Here is an 18,485-nt window from a genome sequence, read left to right as displayed (position 1 = left end):
TGGCTCTGTGGTTAACGAACCCAACTAGCAACCATGAGGACGCAGGTTCAATCCCTGGCCTCACTCAGTGGGTTGAGGATATGGCGTTACAGTGAGCTGTGGTGTAGGTCACAGACACAGCTCAGATCCCGTGTTGCTGTCGCTGTGATGTAGGCCGGCGGCTATAGCACCAATTCCACCCCTAGCCTGGGAACCTCCATATGCCGCAGGTGCAGCTCTAAAAAGACAAAAAGACAAACAAAAAGGAAAATAAATTTCTGGTTTTTACAAGTCTGTTAAACAGTTCAGAAAAAAAATTCATACACACACATACAGAGAGAAAGCAAAAGTAGTACAGTGTTAGTATATGAGGAATCTAGGTGAAGGGTATCTGGAAGTTCTTTGCATTAATCTTGCTACTTTGTATAAGTTAGAAGTCATGGAAAAATAAAATATTCAACAGAAAAAGAGGAGTTCCCGTCGTGGTGCAGTGGTTAACGAATCCGACTAGGAACCATGAGGTTGCGGGTTCGATCCCTGCCCTTGCTCAGTGGGTCAAGGTTCCGGCGTTGCCGTGAGCTGTGGTGTAGGTCACAGACGCGGCTCGGATCCTGCGTTGCTGTGGCTCTGGCGTAGGCTGGCAGCTACAGCTCCGATTCGACCTCTAGCCCGGGAACCTCCATATGCCGCAGGAGCGGCCCAAGAAATGGCAAAAAGACAAAAAAAAAAAAAAAAAGAAAGAAAAAGAGTAAGATGCATAACAAATACTTAAGACCAGGGATTTTAATAATTTTTATATATTCAATGAGAAAATTTCTGCATGATAGAATAATTTGAATGCACAATGGAACTTCTTCAAAAAAGTTTTCTCCATGCTACTGATTAATCTAAAAAGTGATATTGCCAACTTACCTCCAGATAAGAGACTGCAGTACTACATACTTTCTCTTCTTTAATTTCATCCATGGATTTGTAAAGGTCTAACATTGTTAGATACATCACTCCAGGTTCAGCAGCTGATCCTAGCATAGTGTGGGTCTTCCCAGCTCCAGTGGCACCATATGCAAGTACTGAGTTTTTATGAAAAGGGATCAAAGCTCATTGTTATGACATATAACATTACTATATCTACTGTCTAGTGAAGAGTTACATCTGGATATCCTGAACAGTAACTTTAAATCCAACAGATCTAAAATTAATTTAGAGTCTTTTCCTTAAAACCAGGCTCTTTTAGCACAAATATTCTCTTATATTCTCTATTGCTGAGTGGTACCGTCATCCATCCTTCCGACCCCGCAACCTACTCTTTCTTTTACCTTACAAATTTTGATCAATTATCAGTCTTCCTACCTATTAGTCTCAATCTTCTTTACTCTATCCCTTAGAATTTGTAGTTGCTTTTTTTTTCTAGAAAATGAAATATGAATATGTTAAACCTTAATTGTTCCACAATCCTACATAACAGAGCTTGAATTCTTCATCTACAAATATTATGAGGCACTCTAGGAGAGGACACCTGGATATCTCTCCAGTCTGCTTCTTCCCTGCTGTGATCTAGGGATGCTAGATTATCTGAAGTTCTCTGCATGTGCTGCTCCTTTCTGACTCTATTGCCTTTGCTCTGGAGAGTCCCCCTACTTAACCCAGCTAGAAAACTTTTTTCTGCACTAAATGTTCAGCACAAATGTTTCTGGTGCCTTCCCTGACCATCTTAGACGGAAATATCTACTTCCCTGTTTGAGCACCCAATGTATGCTTCACATCTTTTCACTCTAGCATGTATCACACTGTATTTTTAACTGTGAGTTCCACCAAACCCATGTATCCTTTGCAGCTAGCAAGTCACCTGGCACAAAGCAAGTACTCAATACAAGTCTGCTAAAACAATAAATTCGGGATGGAGGCCATTTATAAAATGCCTTTAAAAATTTTTGTTTTAGACAAATTACTTTGTTTTCAAGACTCTATCCAGTTCAACATAAAAATGATAATGTTTCTTCACATGCAAAAACAAAAACAAACCCACTCTGAATTACAAACGGCAAATAACCAATATAATATTCACGTAGGGTAATAAGTCTTTAAATCTCTCTGCTAAGTTGGTTAACAAACTACAAAAATACTTTTCAGTGGAATGAATTAAACTTATGCATATTTCATTTTTTTCTCTTTTATGTAAGCCAGTAGTACATCAAGAAGTCTTAAGATAGTTGGATAAGAATATGAAGTAATGGGAGTTCCAGTCATGTCTCAGTGGTTAATGAACATGACTAGTATCCATTAGGATGTGGGTTCAATCCCTGGCCTTACTCATTGGGTTAAGGATCCTGCGTCGCCATGAGCGGTGGTATAGGTGGCAGACATAGCTTGGATCTGGCATTCCTATGGCTGTGGTATAGGCCAGCAGCTGTAGCTCTGATTCAGCTCTAGACTGGGAAGCTCCAAATGCCATGGTTGCGGCCCTAAAAAGACAAAAAAAAAAGGAAAGTATTGGGTTCCCATTGTGGCTCAGTGGGTTAAGAACCTGACTAGTATCCATGACGACATGGGTTCGATCCCTGCCCCTGCTCAGTGGGTTAAGGATCTGGTGTTGCTGCAAGCTGCAGCAGTGTAAGTTGCAGATGAGGCTTGGATTCGGTGTTACTGTGGCTGTAGTGCAGGCCAGCAGCTGCAGCTCTGATTCGACCCCTAGCCCAGGAACTTTCATATGCTGCAGGTGTGACCCTAAAAAAAAAAAAAAAAGAAAGAAAAAAGGGGAAAAAAAAGAATATGAAGTAAAACCAAGAAGAAACCAAAGATTCAGTATTACTTCAGTAGAGATTTTTTCATTTAGCTTCTAGGAAAATTTTTTAAATCTCAAGAGACAACATGGAGTTTCATGAATGAGGAAAAGAATATCTGAGAATGAGAATGAGAATCAAAGCAGATCTAATCAATAAACCACATTCCATTCTTGTTTGACCTAAAGGGTAAGCCTTCTATAATAAAGTCAATGAGTTAGTGAAAGACAGTGAAACATGTTACAGTTTGGGGATATCTTAAAGAAAATGCTGTAATTTGTGGTAATTAAAAAATAAGATATTAATATTGGTGTGCAGTACCTAGTAAGGATTCAATTAACTGACCTTTTGGAGATCTCTCTTTCTAGGAAATCAACACAGCCGTTTTGAAAGGCAAATTATTATAGGTCTATCCAGAGAATTAGAGATGCTTTTGGGGCTGAAGATATGCTAAAACAGCACATGATACTCAATTAAAATGGGTTTTTAACATTTTTATTTCAAGGTACTATAAAGAAAAAAATGATGCTATCAAGAAATTGCTAAGTGCTCAGAAATGTCCCATTATTCCTTAGGGATAGATAGCTGCATAGGTAAGCATTGGGAATATTTTTATGAATACAAAATGTGAGAAATCTGACATCAATTACAAGAAGCACATGGTTTTAAAATATAAGAAATTGAGGAGTTCTTGCCGTGGCACAATAGGTTAAGAATCTGACTGCAGAGGATCACGTCACTGGGGAGGCATGGGTTCAATCCCAGCCTGGTGCAATGGGTTAAAGGATCTGGTGGTGTTGCAGGTTTGGTATAGGTCTGTGGCTCAGATTTAATCCCTGGCCTGGGAACTTCTATATGCCATGGGTGTGGCCATTAAAAACAAAAACAAAAAACAAACAAATAAAAACAAAAAGAACATAAGCAAGTGACAGGATGAACATCTATAGAAACCAAAGCAAGATCCAGGAAAGGGAAGTTTTACAAATGATATGTTATATATGAAGATTAGATTTCAAAGAAAATCTACATTTATAATGAAAGTCTACTGAACTTATGAATTTTTAGCAAACAAGCACCTTAAAGTGTATTATACATAGAAGAGTCAAGTAGATGTCTCTCCTAATGTAAAACTGAAATCAGATGGAAACATTAAATTCCAACTGAAACAATTACCTGTGCAATTATATCCATTCAGAAAACTACGAATAATTGGCTTAGTAGTGTGTTCGAAAACTTCTAATTGAGTTGAAGTTTCATTAAAAACAGCATCAAACACAAATTTAATATCCTTATTTTGTCTCTTTGTAATATCTCGATTTATAGTTTTCTTTCCATGGAAAAAACTGATTTCTTCTTGCTTGGGATCAAAAACTAGAATATGCTTATCCACAACATGGACCACTTTATGGAATCCAGCCGCTTTTTCTTTCATGTTTTCAGGACGCACACGAACAACTACTTTCATATGGTGACATAGGTCTTCCTCAGTGACAGACTTTGTTGATGATCTTGATTCCTCCATTTATGTGTGCCTGAACAGTTCTCTGAAATTAAAAAGTATTAATATTAATTTTCCTTATATGCAAAATGACCAGCATGTAGCATTCATTAAAAAAAGAAAGTGGTTAATTCTGTTCTACTCATCTGGTAAATGTTTCTGGGGAGGAAAAAAAAATTTACGTGTGTGTGTGTGTGTGTGTGTGTGTGTGTGTATTTCACTCCTTGGTTCGAAACCTTCCAATGGTTCTTTATCTTATTCAGAACTGAAGTTCTTTTAATGGCCTACATTTTTATCTTACATCTTATTGCATTCTCCTTTGCTCACTGCATTCCAGCTAACACACCAAGTGTCCCAATTATGATCTTTCCACTAGCCATTCTTTCCATTTTAAGGTGCTTTCCTCAGTATCTACATGACTAACTCCCTCATCTCTTTCAAGTCCTTGCTCAAATGCTGCTCTTCTGCCTGCCCTTATTAAAATTGGAAACCCAATTCTTAATCACCCTTATACTGCTCTATTTTTTCCCCCAATACTTACCACCTCTTAATAGAATATATATATTTTTATACCTTGTTTGTTGTTTATTTTCTCTCTTCAAATTAAACTATAAGGGCAAGGTTTTGTTTTGGCCACACCCAGGGCATATGGGTATAAAAATACATATATTTTTATACCTTGTTTGTTGTTTATTTTCTCTCTTCTAGTTAAACTATAAGGGCAAGGTTTTGTTTTGGCCATGGCACCTGGATTCCTTGGCCAGGGATCCAGTTTGAGCCACATCTGAGACCCATGCCACTACTGTGGCAATGCAGGTTCCTTAACCACTGCACCGGGCCAGGCATTGAACTGGCAAGTAAGGGCATGTATTTTTTATTTAAATCTGTTTTGCTTATTAATATGCTCCAAGCCTAAAGCAATGCCTGGCACATGGTAGACATTATAAATACTTGATAGATAAATAAGTGAATACTAAAAGGTGTTTTTCACCCTCCACCTTGGTCTTAACTTTTAGGTTCTAGATTATTTTCTTGATATCTGACGTTTCCAAATTGTTGATCTTTATTAGTTTATCTTTACTTTTGTTTTTATGCGAAGTAGTCATATAGTAAGACCATAATTTTTGAACCTGATATTGCTGATGTACCTTAAACTTGCAATATTATAGAGACTAGAATCTATATTCAGAGATTACGATCTCTCAATACACAGTGGAGGAATATACCATCTCTGGTCACCTTTATACCTGTGATAGTTAACTGATTCATCCCTGGAACTATTTTTAACCTTACAGGTCTCTGAGATATAGACAGAGACAAGCCTGATTGTGTCAATTTTCACTGCCAGGAGGCTTGCAGCAGAAACAAATCCAACTAGTATCGATGAGGATGCAGGTTCTATCCCTGGCCTTGCTCAGTATGTCGGGGATCCAGTGTTGCCGTGAGCTGTGGCATAGGTCACAGAGGTGGCTCAGATCCAGAGTTACTGTGGCTGTGGTATAGGCCAGCAGCTATGCTCTGATTTGACCCCTAGCCTGGGAAATTCCATGTGCCGTGGGTGCAGGCCTAAAAAACAAAAAACAAAACAAAACAAAACCAAAAAAAGTTTGTAAGCCAAACCCTTCATTACCTTATTTCTGATTCTGAGAGATCATTTCCTGTCCATTCTCATGACCCAAACTAAAAGTATACCAGAGTCCTTGTGAGAATCAAAGCTAGGTTTTAGAGTAGCCTAGGTGTGATTACATGTGGTTAGGCTATAAAGTTTGAGTTAAAATGGAAGCCAAGGTTCTGACTAATATTTCAGAGACTTATCAAGTTTCTGTGCTTTTTTTGTATGGTGATATAATGTGATCATTTTCCTTGGTGAAATACTTTAGGAAAGAAAGCCACCGAAGTAGTGTAGACAAGAGATGATGCTGCCAAATTAGAACAGGGTGTTGGTCAGAGTCTGGATATATCCTGAAGGTAAAGACAAAAGAATTTCCTCATAGACGGATGTGGGGAATGAGAGAAATAAAGGATTCAAGAATAACTCCAAATTTCTTGGTCTGAGTGTTGGAAGAAGAGAGTAGCCATCAACTGAGATGGAAATAATTGAGGGCAGAGAAGGTTTTGGGGGGAAGAAAATGAGGAGTTCATTCCAGATATCTTAAATTTGAGAATTTTAATAGATAACCAGGCAGAAATGTCAAGGCGGCAGGAAGTTAAGAAGGTACAGGCTTTCCTCAGAGTCTTAATGCCATTTGAAGATTTTCAAAGTTTTTAAAGCTTAACATGGCATTAAGATTTAGGGGAACTTTTAAATCAGGAGAGAATGATCAATTGTGCTAAATACTGCTAAGAGGTTAAATACTTACTAAGAAGTAATCAGGGGATTTGGCAACATAGAGGCAAATAAGAGGAATTTGGGGGGGAATGGTAGGACAAAGACCTGAATAGAAGACTCAGACAGCAAATATAGAAATATAGGAAGTACTACCCCAAAAGTAAGCAAAGAAGTGGTGTGGGTAGAGGGAGAAAGGGCTAAAATAAGATACTTTGTTTATTTTTTAAAGTGGAAACAATAACAGCAACAATAAAGCTGTTATTAAAATCATATACTTTTGGAAAGAATTCAAATAAGACCTAAAAGCAGAAGACACTAGACACAGCATTCCCTTTTTAGGACTCTGTCCTTCCCCTAAAATAGAACATCAAAGAGGTAAGGATGATCATTTGGATTCTAACAGTCAGGTCCCAGGTGAATTACTACTCTGCTCTTTCTTCATCCTTGAACTTTTGCCTAGCTAAGTCCTACAAAGCACCAATTCCTCACTTCTATCACCTTGGACAAGTTATTTAGCCTTACTCAGGCTCAGGTTTCTCATTTGTATAAAAGAGATAATACCTCAGAGCTGCTGTGAAGGCTAAGAGATAATGTATTAAGGTATTCAATAAATGCCAACTCTCTTCCCATTTGCCCCATTCCTGCTTCTTCTTCCCAAAGACGCTGGCCTATCTTTTTAGTGTTTCCCAGTGGACTATGACCTGGTGCAATTCTTCCTATTTGTAACTGTCCCATGTATTAGAGAATGTTTAGCATTTCTAACCCCTGTCTATTAAAGGCTAGTAGAGTCTCACATTCCTTGTGATATCAAAAACTAACTTCCATACACATTTCTAAGAGCTTTTAGAAATGTTAAACAATGCTTTGACTTTAACTGATACACTTTTTTTTTTTTTCAATGATGAAATGGTTAAAAAATATATATAGAAATTCCCATTGTGGCTCAGTGAAATGAACCTGACAAGTATGCAGGAGGATTCGGATTCCATCCCTGGCCTTGTTCATGGATTAAGGATCCAGCATGTCTGTGGGCTGTGGTGTAAGTTGTAGACATAGCTCGGATTCTGTGTTGCTGTGGCTGTGGCGTATGCCGGTAGCTGCAGCTCCCACTTGACCCCTAGCCTGGAAAATTCTATATGCTGCAGGTGTGGCCCTGAAAAGAAAAAAACAAACAAAAAAAACAAACAACAAATATTTGCTACTACTGCTATTATTATTATTATTACATACAGTGTAGTGAGGGAAACAGACTTTGATAAAATAATGACACATATATGCAAAGGCATAACTATGGCAAGTGCCATAAGGTAAAGGTCAATAGTGCTATGTAAGACTATAATGGGAGATTGATATAGTTACAAAGCTTCCTAGAAGAATGACTGGAGCTGAGAGCTGAAGGATGGATAGTTATTAACCAGGTTAAAAAAAGCATTTCAAGAAAGAAAACTAGTTATGCATTCAATAAATACTTATTGACTACCTTTTATGTTCTAGGCATTTTTCTCTGAGTTCTGGGATAAAGAGGATCAGAAGTGTATGGTGGGCTCCTATTTTAGATGTAGCAGTTGAGCAAAGCTTGTCTAGTGGGGTAACTTTACAGAGACTTTAGTGAGGGAGTAAGCAAGTAAGTAGCTCTCCAGGGCAAGAATATTTCAGGCAGCAACTCCAAAAGCCTGTGGTAGGAAACAGCTTGTGCAGAGGGCATAACTAGCTGCATGGTCAGTTTGCTTAAACCTCATTTTTGTTTAACTGTTTAGTTTTGGCTGATTGTAATTCTATCCATGGCATCTAAAGAGATGCTCAATTTAGCTTTGTTCAGTCCCGACTGCAGCTGGAGAGAACAAAAGGGAAAGGAGAGGTTGCATTAAAAAGATTAAACTGGGTTAAGGCAGGGCAGGTCCCGATTTGAATGCAAGGTTATAATCTATAGAGCTTAGATTTGATTTTGAATTGGGAACTACTAACTATAAAAATTATGTTCAGCATTATTCAAATATGCCAATGTCTTCAGGGATTAATAAAGTTGTTCCTACATTAAAATATGATGACTGCTTTCTTTTCTAACATGGCCAAGTAAAAGAGATGGACATATAGTTGATTCTCAGTAAGGCACACAGAATGCATGTTCCTTGACCATTTTTAATTTTTACTAAGAAGTGGCAAAAGAAAAGCCTAAATATTTTTAATCTGTGCAATAATGTGTTGATTCAAAAATTCTTTCCAGATGACCATTCAGAAGATAATATTACAGTCTGATCAATACTGTCTTTATTACTCTTAAGTGGTATTTGTTGAATAGAATCAAGAAAGCAAACATGTAAGGATAACCTGACCCCCTTGCTGTACAGTGGGAAAATAAAAAAAAAAAAAAAAAAAAAAGAAAGCAAGCTTGTAGGATTTCATTGGTGGGACTAAGACATTAAGGATAAACACTTCCAACACCATCTTCCTTATAATAGAAAGGTATTTGTCTAATCTAGAGCTGGTAGTGTATGAAAGAAAGAGTAATGAAAGGGCTTTAGTAGCTAATCTATAAAATGATACAGTTGGACTACATGATATTTAAGTCTTTTTCTAGCTCTAAATTTTAAGATTATTGCATATGATTAGAAAAGTATACTGTAAAGTGACAAGAACTAACAACTAATAGAACTATGTTTGGACCTTTATATCCCTAATCTCTTGTAGTGTGCCCAGTAAGTTCTCAAATATTTGATTAATGAATAAATTAATTAGTAAGTTATAAAAAGTAGATATGGAAGAAAGATATGCAAGAAAGCAATTTATCCATTCAGAGTAGAAGCAAGCATGCAATACATTTCTCTAAGAGATACAGCATATCACAGTAGAGTACAATGGTTGGCAATAACAGGAAAATACAATGAGGATGCTAAGCCATCAAAAACTGTTAAATAATGTACTCAATTTATTTATAAAAATTAGGAAAACAAGATCATGTTTTATGTTTTCTTTTGTTTTTTGTCTTTTTGCCATTTCTCGGGCCACTCCTGTGGCATATGGAGGTTCCCAGGCTAGGTGTCTAATCAGAGCTGTAGCCGCTGGCCTACGCCAGAGCCACAGCAATGCAGGATCTGAGACACATCTGCAACCTACACCACAGCTCATGGCAATGCCGGATCTTTAACCCACTGAGCAAGGCCAGGGATCGAACACATAACCTCATGGTTCCTAGTTGGATTCGTTAACCTCTGAGCCACGATGGGAACTCCTATGTTAATCATTACATTATCACTTAAGGGTAACATTCAATTTTCTGGGAGACTGACTTAAATAGACAAGCTAATTCTTCTGTTATGTTTAATGAAGAGGTGTTAAATTCTTTTCAATAGCTGAAAGTTAGCTATTGTTTACCTTAGATAAAATTTAAGCCAATTAAATCAAAGATTATATGAAAGTATAATAATAATTTTATTTAATTCATTGATTGCATGTAGTGATACCATCTTTAAAAGAAATCAGATCATGTTATGCACCTCATGTTGTTCTCCTGCTCTAAACTCTCCAATGAGAGTTCCCAGCATAAAAATAAAGTACAAACTCCTTACTATGTCCTGTAGGCTTTATATCTGGCCTCTGTCTACCTCTCCATCTCCTTTTTGATTATTCTGTTTCAGTCACACTGCCCTTCTTAGTATTCTTTAGACACTCAGTCTCATTTCTGGTCTCATAGCCTTTGTACTTTCTCTTCTCTTTGCCTGGAAGACTTTACCTTCAGATTTTGCAAATCTTAATCCTTCAATTTATCATTCAGGTCTCTGTTCAAATGTCACTTCATGGAGGCTTTCCCTATAGATTCCATTCAAAACAGTGTCACCCTGTCCTTGACTTTCCAATCCTTTACCTGCTTTATTTTTCTTCCTAAAACCTAGACTAATTGGAAAATACACATTTTGTTTACATATTTGTTGATTATTTCCCTTCTAAAAAGTAAGCACTGTCAGAGTATGGACTTCATCTATACCCCAGAACCTAGAACAGTTTGTCAAATATTCAGGATTTATTACATATATGTTGAAAAATTGAATGAATGAACTAATGCAGATTTTCAAGACATGTGCACAAAAAACAAGAGCAGAATAGTGAATGTGGCATTCAACCACTCATATTTCCAAAAGATACTTACATATTTATACATGTATGGGCTCTCTCAGGAAGAGAATACAAGAAATTAGTAACAACAGTTGCTTAATGGTGGGAAAATAAGAAGGTCTGGGTGACAGGCAGGCTTACTTTCTACTGCATACTTTTTATACTTGTTTGGATTTTAAACAAGTCTCGGTATTTTTATTTCAAAAGCAAAACAAAAAGGGAGTTCCCATCATGGCTCAGCAGAAGCGAATCTGACTAGTATCCATGAGGAGACAGGTTCAATCCCCCGGCCTCCCTCAGTGAGTTAAGGATCTGGGGTCATTGTGAACTGTGGAGTAGGTTGCAGATGTGGTTCAGATCCTGCATTGCTGTGGCTCTGGTTTAGGCTAGCAGCTACAGCTCTGATTCAACCCCTAGCCTGGGAACCTCCATATGCCGAGGGCATGGCCCTAAAAAAAAAAAAAGACACACGAAAAAGGCAAAACAAAAAAAAGATTAAAATTTACTTTAAATACAAGCTTTCATTTGGTAATAATTATGTAATTCTTGCAATTATGCTCTTATTCTACAAATAGAAACGTGCCAAGCAATTTACACACTTCTCATTTAATCCCTGTAACAATCCTATGATACTAGCATTATTATCATAGCTATTTTATAGAGAGAGACACAGTAGTACAGAGAGAACAAGTTAACTGGCTATAGTCACACAATGGAAGCACAAGACATGGGATTTGAACTCAGACTGATTGAATCTAAAGCTCAAGAATTTAGTCAACACTCTCCGTGATGTAAATACATAACCCGCAGACATTTTCTGATAGAAGTTAAAACAATTGCCTATTTTTGATAGAATGAATGGTAATAAAACTGAAAGTTCATGATTTCTCTGTGCTTGTTAAGTATCACAAAGTATCTATTCTCAGCAACCATGTTTATACCATTAATTGAGAACTCTTGGATTAGAATGGTATGGCGATAACTAGTAATAATAAACAACCATTATCATTTGGGCACACTCTCTATTCCAGGCATTATGGTAAACAGGTGACATTTATCATTTCATTCAAACCTTAAAATCATATAAAGTAGACTCTATTATTGTCTCCATTATACAAAAAACAGAGACTTGGCTTTAGTATAAAGAATTTTTTCAAGATGTCATAGCAAGAAAAGCCAGAATGTGGATCCAGGTTCAAATTCAAAGTCCATGTTCTTAATAACTATCAATGCTCTATTAGAATCAGAACAGAAGGCTTTTAAACAATGGAACAGAAATGTATGACTTTTCTCGAAGGTGGTATGACAGAGTTATCAATTATTTCTTTTCTTTCTTTCTTTCTTTTTCTTTTCTTTTTTGGTCTTTTAGGGCCGCACCTGCAGCATATGGAGGTTCCCAGGCTAGGGGTCGAATCAGAGCTGTAATCCCTGGCCTACTCTGCAGCAATGCCAGATCCAAGCTGCAGCTGAGACCTATACCAAAGCCCATGGCAATGCTGGATCCTTAACCCACTGAATGAGGCCAAGGATCGAACCTGTATCCTCATGGATGCTAGTCAGATTAGTTTATGCTGGGCCACAATGGGAACTCCATAAATTATTTCTTAAATACAAATTCATATCTGAATTAGATTCAAATCCAACAGACATTTTTTTTTTTTTTTTTTTTTAAGGACCAGGAACTATCCTCTACCCTATCATGCATAGTCTCTATGCAACATAAACCTCTTACTGGAAATAACTTTCATGTTAAAGCCAATGCTTCTACTTAGATTTAAGCATCAAGGAGAAACTTCCCCAAATACAAGGTGGAGGCGCTGACTGTAGTGGAACAACACTACCAACTAAAATCTGTAGTATTCCTCACACACTCTACCTGATTGTTAATAGTTAGTAACCTAAACCATATATGTACTGTACAACTAAATTATTAAATTCTGGTCAAATAATCTCTTCTCACAGAGTAAACAGCACTGTCTTCACTTCTGTGAAACTGAGTACCTAATGAGTTCCTCAAGGCAAGTCTCTCAGAAACTAAGATTAAAAGGTAGAAATGATTCTCAGTGCTTAAAGTCCCTTTCTCTTGCGGAGCACTCTGTCATCCAGAATCCCTTCTGAAGCTCACCTGATCCTCAGCAACCCCGTTAGGCAGTGCTGGCAGGTCCTACCTTGATGCTACAACTGGGGCTCAGGGCCGGTTCCCGGCCAGGCTAACAGCAGAACCTCGCCGGACAAAAAGTTTATAAATTTGTGAACCAAAGCTCCTCATTTGACAGTTAAGCCCTGAGTTACATTTACATCTGTGTCTGAAACAAAACACTCTGCAGTGCGGAAGAAACTTTACACTGTAAGGTGCCGGACAGTTAAAGTGCTCTGCCAAAGTCTGGGACAGCGGCCAGGATGCCCTTTAACATTTCCGACTTCCTCAGAATTTAAAGCAGAAGATCCCTGCCCTTTCTGTTAAGCAGTCGAGGTCTCCCAATCTGGCACAGTCACATTTTAGTGGGTTCTCGAGTTTCTTCTTTCACTTTCACCTCAGGGACCCTAACCAGGCCCACCCTCCCCCCACCGCCCCACTTAACGCTTCCCTGTTTGTCAACAAGCCCACACGGTCCTCTTCCCCGGAGGCCGCGGGACCCCTCCACTTCCAGAGAGACAGGTCATTCAAAAAATCTTCCCCGAGACCAGAATTTTTCTCCTCTTGCCTTTCACTTACCTCAGGCCCAGGACAAGTTACGGAGACACTTAACTTCAAGGTCCGCCTGCCGGCGTTTCAAACTCAGCCACGAGATTCAAACCTAAGCCAGCTTCCTCAGCGCCTCGTTTCATTGGCTGGTTTTCATGACGTCATCACGCAAGACTTCGCGATGGCGCGCGGCAGTTTGGCGCCTGGAGTCTCAGAGGCGCTGCGGAAGGGTAGTTGCCTGGCTTCGCGTCACCGTGGCAACGAGAACAGCAGTTTCCGGAGGTGTTGGCCGAGGTGGGCGGGGCTAAACCGGAGCTGCAGGTGGGAGGCAGCCACCTGGGATCTTCAGGCAGCCTTTCGACTGCGGGGTGCGGGGCCGATCTGTCCCAGGGTTCTGGGTGTGAGTGAGATGGGTATTGGCAGGGGTTGGCGGTTCCCCTCTCCTAGGGGCAGTGGCGGAGCCTGTTGGGTGTGGATAAATGGGTTCTGGGTGTTTATTTTCTCCTTTCCTCTATTCGGAAATGAGGTCTTCAAGGAACAGGTCCAGGATCTGAAGGTATAGGGACCTGTTTCTTCTGGCGACTTACACTTTCACTTGGACCAAACTGGGGTCAATTCGTCTCAATTAATTGAAAGTTCAGGATTTTTGGTTTGAGGGCCCAGGCCTACCCCCTTAGTATTGACTGTGAAACTATTTGTTGTATGGCTGTTTTTTACATTTCTTTCTAATGCTGGCGTTACAAAATAAATTCATTTAAATTTATTGGCCTAGTTCATTGTTGGATGGAGTAGGATTTTAAGTCCCAGGTTGTAGGTATTATTTTAGAATGCACACCTTAAAAAAAAAAAAACTGGAAAAAAATGGGAAATGTATTTTCTAAGAGAATTCACCTTTTATTTCTCAAGGTGTGTGTGTGTGTGTGTGTGTGTGTAATTTTTTTAATGGCCACAACCGTGGCATATGGAATTTCCCAGGTCTGGGACTGCATTTGAGCCCCAGCTGTGACCTACTCCACATCTGCAGCAGTGCTGGATACTTTAAGCCACTGCATTAGGCCAGGGATAGAACTTGAGTGTCCACAGTGATCTGAGCCTCTGCAGTCGAATTCTTAACCCACTGTGCCACAGTGGGAACTCCTCAGGATATTTTTAATAGTATGGTCTGAGTTTTATTGTTGTTCTTTATGTTCTTGTTGTATCTGTTGATTTAGCAGTTATTATTGTAGATTTTAAAGACATACTAGCACACAATTGAGTCAAAAATCCCTGCCCTCTTGGAGTTTATATTCTAGTGATTCAACATCACCATGTATGTTGGATAGTACAATACTAAATGAAAAGTATTATAGGTGAAACCTTCATATTATAGACATTTTTTCTTATTGAAAATCAGAAGCACTATTGTATATGATGCATGTTATATGATTGTTTGTGAATGGTGGATAGAGTATCAGCAAAGCTACTAATTGTTGGCTGTATTACATATATCTTAGCTAATGAGATAGTGATTTGTATGGTACTGGGTATTGTATAAAATTGAGAAGCCTTTTTATTTTATTTCAAATATGTACTCTATAGTCTGCCTTTGACATCTCGGGCATTTTATTTAATTGTACATATGTTAATCTAATTATTTAATTCTCAAAACAGCCTATGAAATGTAGATACTATCCATTTTACTGAAGGGACACTAGAGTTTTCGGAAAATCTCTAAAGGAAAATATTTCTCTTGAACTGTACAACCTAGCCAATTCAGAATGGAGTCATTTGTTTCTGAAATACTTTCTAGAGTAAGTGATATCAATATGCTATCTTAATCTATTCTGAAAATAGACATGTTTGTCAATTTCTTGTAAAATTTCGTTGATTGCTAGTGAATAAGTAAGTAGAAGTGTTTCAAATTGTGTCTCTTTTGACAAGCACATTATAGGCTGACCAGTCTTGCAGGTGTTTCCAGGTGCTAAGTGCTTACTTTACATTTAATGTTAAATTTTGCCCTACACTTGCTAGTTAAAACAGTGGTCAGATGATGAGGTCCATATTCTTAAGCAACTGCAGATTTAGTTAAAGCAGAGAAATTTTAACATTACAATCAATGCCATTACAAGTGCCAGCTGGTTTCTCTTTAGTTTGGCAAGACATTAAGGATTAAAACAGAAAGGATAAGAGGCTAGAGCGTATTTGGTAACAAAATGAAGGGAAAAGAATATAAACTTTCCAAACATGTAGTGCTAAGACAGAAAGTTCCACCTTTTGTTAGAAATTACTGTATAACTAACCGCTGTGTTATTTAAAACACGGAAATTTACATAGGTTCATAGTAAACTGAAAAGAGTCGAGAGAAGGATAAAGTAAAAGTGAGATTTGAAGTGGCAGTGAGATTTTATATATATATATATATATATATATATATAAAGAAAAGTAAAAGTGGATTTAAACCTGGTAATGGTAGGAACTACATTCCATCCCTCCCCCAGGAACACCATTTGGAACCCTGAGCGCCTGCAGGACCCTTTGGCAGCTTGGGACTGGAAGCAGCGGAACGAAAGGCACACGGTCCTCGGTTGCTGGGGCGGACGTGGGCCCAATCTGTCCGTCCTCACAAGTTTCCCCCCGGGCTGGGACCTAGGCGAGCGGCAAATTCAGATTCTCCGGCTCCTTAGTGGTCGTCGCAGGCCCGAGTTAGAGGATAACTGAGAAATCGTGCTTCAGGTGAGGAGAAGTTGGCCGAGACCCCGGGAGCTCTTTTGGAGCCGCCCCACGCCTTTGGGGGAAACTTCCAAGGGTCACCGGACTTGCCCAGGACGGAGGAAACCCGCGCCCCTGCTCTCCCCCTTTTTCTCAACACTCATTCACCCTGAGTTCAGAAGTTTCCAGTTTCCCTCGTCACAGAGTATAATTCTTAAGCAAGAGGATGGATTCTTCCCTTTCCTTTAGGACCTCTTTCACTTTCTCTGTGTTCGGGCGCCAGCCTCTGGGTTGGATTTTTGGCCCTATGAATTAAATTTCCAAAGGGTTTTCTCTGCAGGGGGAGCTGGCTGCAGTGATGGTAATTGCTAGCAGCACCGTTGAGGAAGTAGTTTTCAAAAATGTCATTCACATTTGTGTTCCCACAATTAAAAGAGTAACCTGGCTAATGCCGTAGTCTCAGCAGCTTAAACTGAATTTTGCTGACAGAGAAAAGTTAAATGGCTTACCTAGGAAACCACAGACTTGGCGCTTAGAGGTTAGGTTTCCTGACTTCCTGCTTCTTTGCTGTGACCAGAGGGAACTTAAACTATCTTAAATCACTTAGGGTAGCTGGTTCTTAGCAGACGGAGGAGTGCTCTGGGTTATCTGGTAGATTGGGCTGCAGAGAAAATGAAAGGAACCCCCTTTAGATCTCGCCCCCTTCCATTTTTAGAGAGATACTCAAAGAAACAACCAAAGATCAAGGTTAATTATTGAGGTCTTTTCTCCTTGTTTACTCATATTAGTAGCCAATTAGTGCATATAAATATACTGGCTTTGTACCTTGAATATATTTTAGTAAATGCAAAGAAATAGAATGCAGAAGGGAAAAAATTAAATGCTGATGAAAGAATTTTTTTCTGTGCTGTTCTGATTCCAATATTGGAATTGGTGGGATTTTTATTTTTTTTCTTGCTTTTTAAAAAAATTGTCAAAATCTGAACATACAGTGTAGATTGTTTACATTCCTTGCTTGTATAGGCAAAGGAAAATAAATTATTGGTCATATTGTTTAAATACTCCAGATTCTACTATTTAGGGCTGTATATTGCATCTGTGATGGGTGCTCCACAGTATACATATACAGCACACAGTATACACGTATATATTTCCAAGTTGAGTAGGACCAAGCAATAGATACTGTCTCCGTAAAGAAAAAAAGAATATAATTCATAGGGTACTACTACATAGTAAATATAATCGAAGTATCATTCAATTATATGAATGTATTAATTGAATTAGCTGTGTTTATGGCATATAGATTAAGATAAAAAGTTCTGGGGATAGAGAGCTGGTGTTATAGCTCAGCTTTATGCTCTCCAACTGTGACCTTTTGGTCAATTTCTGTTTCCTCATCTATAAAATGGAGGTAAGATAGTACCTACCTCTAAAAGTTGGGGTAAAGTTTGAATGAATTGGTACATATGATGTGCTTAGAGTAGTAAACAGTACTTAGTGCTCAATAAATGTTAGCTTTTATTTTGAAATATGTTAGAAACACTGTAGTTTGGCTTGTGTAAACTTTCTGGAAAACATAAGGCATAATTTATAATTTGGCTAATTTGTTACTGCCAAATATCCAAAATTTTACATAAAACACTTATTTCTGTTTTTTTGGCCACATTTTTTTGTGTTACATTTACAACATGATTCTGTGAATTATGCCTTTGGAAAAGTTGACATATTATCTTCAAGATTACATCTTATTGATATTATATAAAAATGAGGGAGTTCCCATCGTGGCTCAGTGGTTAACGAATCCAACTAGGAACCATGAGGTTGCGGGTTTGATCCCTGGCCTTGCTCAGTGCGTTAAGTCTCCAGCATTGCCGTGAGCTGTGGTGTAGGTCACAGATGCGGCTCGGATCTGGTGTTGCTGTGGCTCTGGCGTAGGCCGGTGGCTACAGCTCTGATTGGCCCCCTAGCCTGGGAACTTCCATGTGCCATTTCATAGGATAAAATGAAGCAATTAAGAGAAGGGGAAAGAATGTATCAATTATTTGCTTGTTTTGGGGAGCAGGGAGCAGACAAGTAAACAAAAGTGGATAGGAAAAATAAAAAGTGAATAGTGTATGCCAAAGTGAATAGTAGTGTTTATAAACTTATAATTTAAAATGTGTTTCACTTATACAGGCCGTGGTGAGATGATCTCATTAGAAAATATCCATGACAAATCTATAAGAATTTCATTGACTGAAGAATTTCACCTTCTTCTCTTTTTATTGTATATGCATAGTCTTCTTTCAGGGATAATTTCTTAAACTGAAGGTGAAGATTTAGTATCATGAGAAAAACAATCAGAAGAACTTGAAATAAAACACCACATGAACCTAAAATGAAATAATATTTATAATCCCTTGAGTCATCTAGATA

At 38.4% G+C, this 18,485-nt stretch overlaps 3 protein-coding genes across 14 annotated transcripts in view; 2 read left to right on the top strand and 1 right to left on the bottom strand.

Annotated features, from left to right (window-relative positions):
• The window catches only part of KIF18A (kinesin family member 18A), an 87,241-nt gene extending 73,745 nt beyond the window's left edge, over nt 1-13,496 (bottom strand). The window contains exons 1-3 of the mRNA XM_003122903.5: nt 13,413-13,496; nt 3,933-4,303; nt 892-1,049 (exon numbers count right to left, since the gene is read on the bottom strand). Of these exons, the coding sequence (XP_003122951.1) occupies nt 892-1,049; nt 3,933-4,281 (507 nt within the window). The 5' untranslated portion in view covers nt 4,282-4,303; nt 13,413-13,496. The remainder of the gene's footprint in view (nt 1-891; nt 1,050-3,932; nt 4,304-13,412) is intronic.
• A 41-nt stretch (nt 13,497-13,537) lies between these two features.
• Nucleotides 13,538-16,079, top strand: LOC146405320 (uncharacterized). Its single transcript, XM_085011676.1, has 3 exons — nt 13,538-13,612; nt 13,665-13,750; nt 15,860-16,079. The coding sequence occupies exons 1-3, from the start codon at nt 13,538-13,540 to the stop codon at nt 16,077-16,079; spliced, it is 381 nt and encodes a 126-aa protein (XP_084867802.1).
• The window catches only part of METTL15 (methyltransferase like 15), a 382,010-nt gene continuing 377,085 nt past the window's right edge, over nt 13,561-18,485 (top strand). For 7 of the 12 annotated variants that reach the window (XR_014837122.1, XR_014837123.1, XR_014837125.1 and 4 more), the window contains exon 1: nt 15,984-16,094. Coding sequence is in view for 1 of the 12 variants with exons in the window: in XM_085011604.1 (XP_084867730.1) it covers nt 16,297-16,360 (64 nt within the window). In the remaining 11 variants the exon portion in view is untranslated. Of the gene's footprint in view, nt 13,677-15,983; nt 16,095-16,159; nt 16,361-18,485 lie in introns of those variants that run through there. The other 5 variants (XR_014837120.1, XM_005654689.4, XM_085011601.1 and 2 more) reach the window with 2 other exon arrangements.

The sequence above is a fragment of the Sus scrofa genome, chromosome 2 (assembly GCF_054392235.1).
Source record: "Sus scrofa isolate SSC_HxYL_T2T_F1_AM1 chromosome 2, Sscrofa_HxYL_maternal_Yorkshire_Landrace_v2.0, whole genome shotgun sequence".
In the NCBI taxonomy this organism is placed as follows: Eukaryota; Metazoa; Chordata; class Mammalia; order Artiodactyla; family Suidae; genus Sus; species Sus scrofa.
Note: the sequence above shows the minus strand (reverse complement) of the source record. Positions and strands in the feature narration are given on the sequence as shown.

Coding starts and splice junctions, on each gene's coding strand:
- LOC146405320 (XM_085011676.1), top strand. CDS start 13,538: ATGACGTCATCACGCAAGACTTCGCGATGGCGCGCGGCAGTTTGGCGC. Junction 13,613..13,664: donor CTCAGAGGCGCTGCGGAAGG/GTAGTTGCCTGG, acceptor CAGTTTCCGGAG/GTGTTGGCCGAGGTGGGCGG. Junction 13,751..15,859: donor GGCAGCCTTTCGACTGCGGG/GTGCGGGGCCGA, acceptor TCCCTCCCCCAG/GAACACCATTTGGAACCCTG.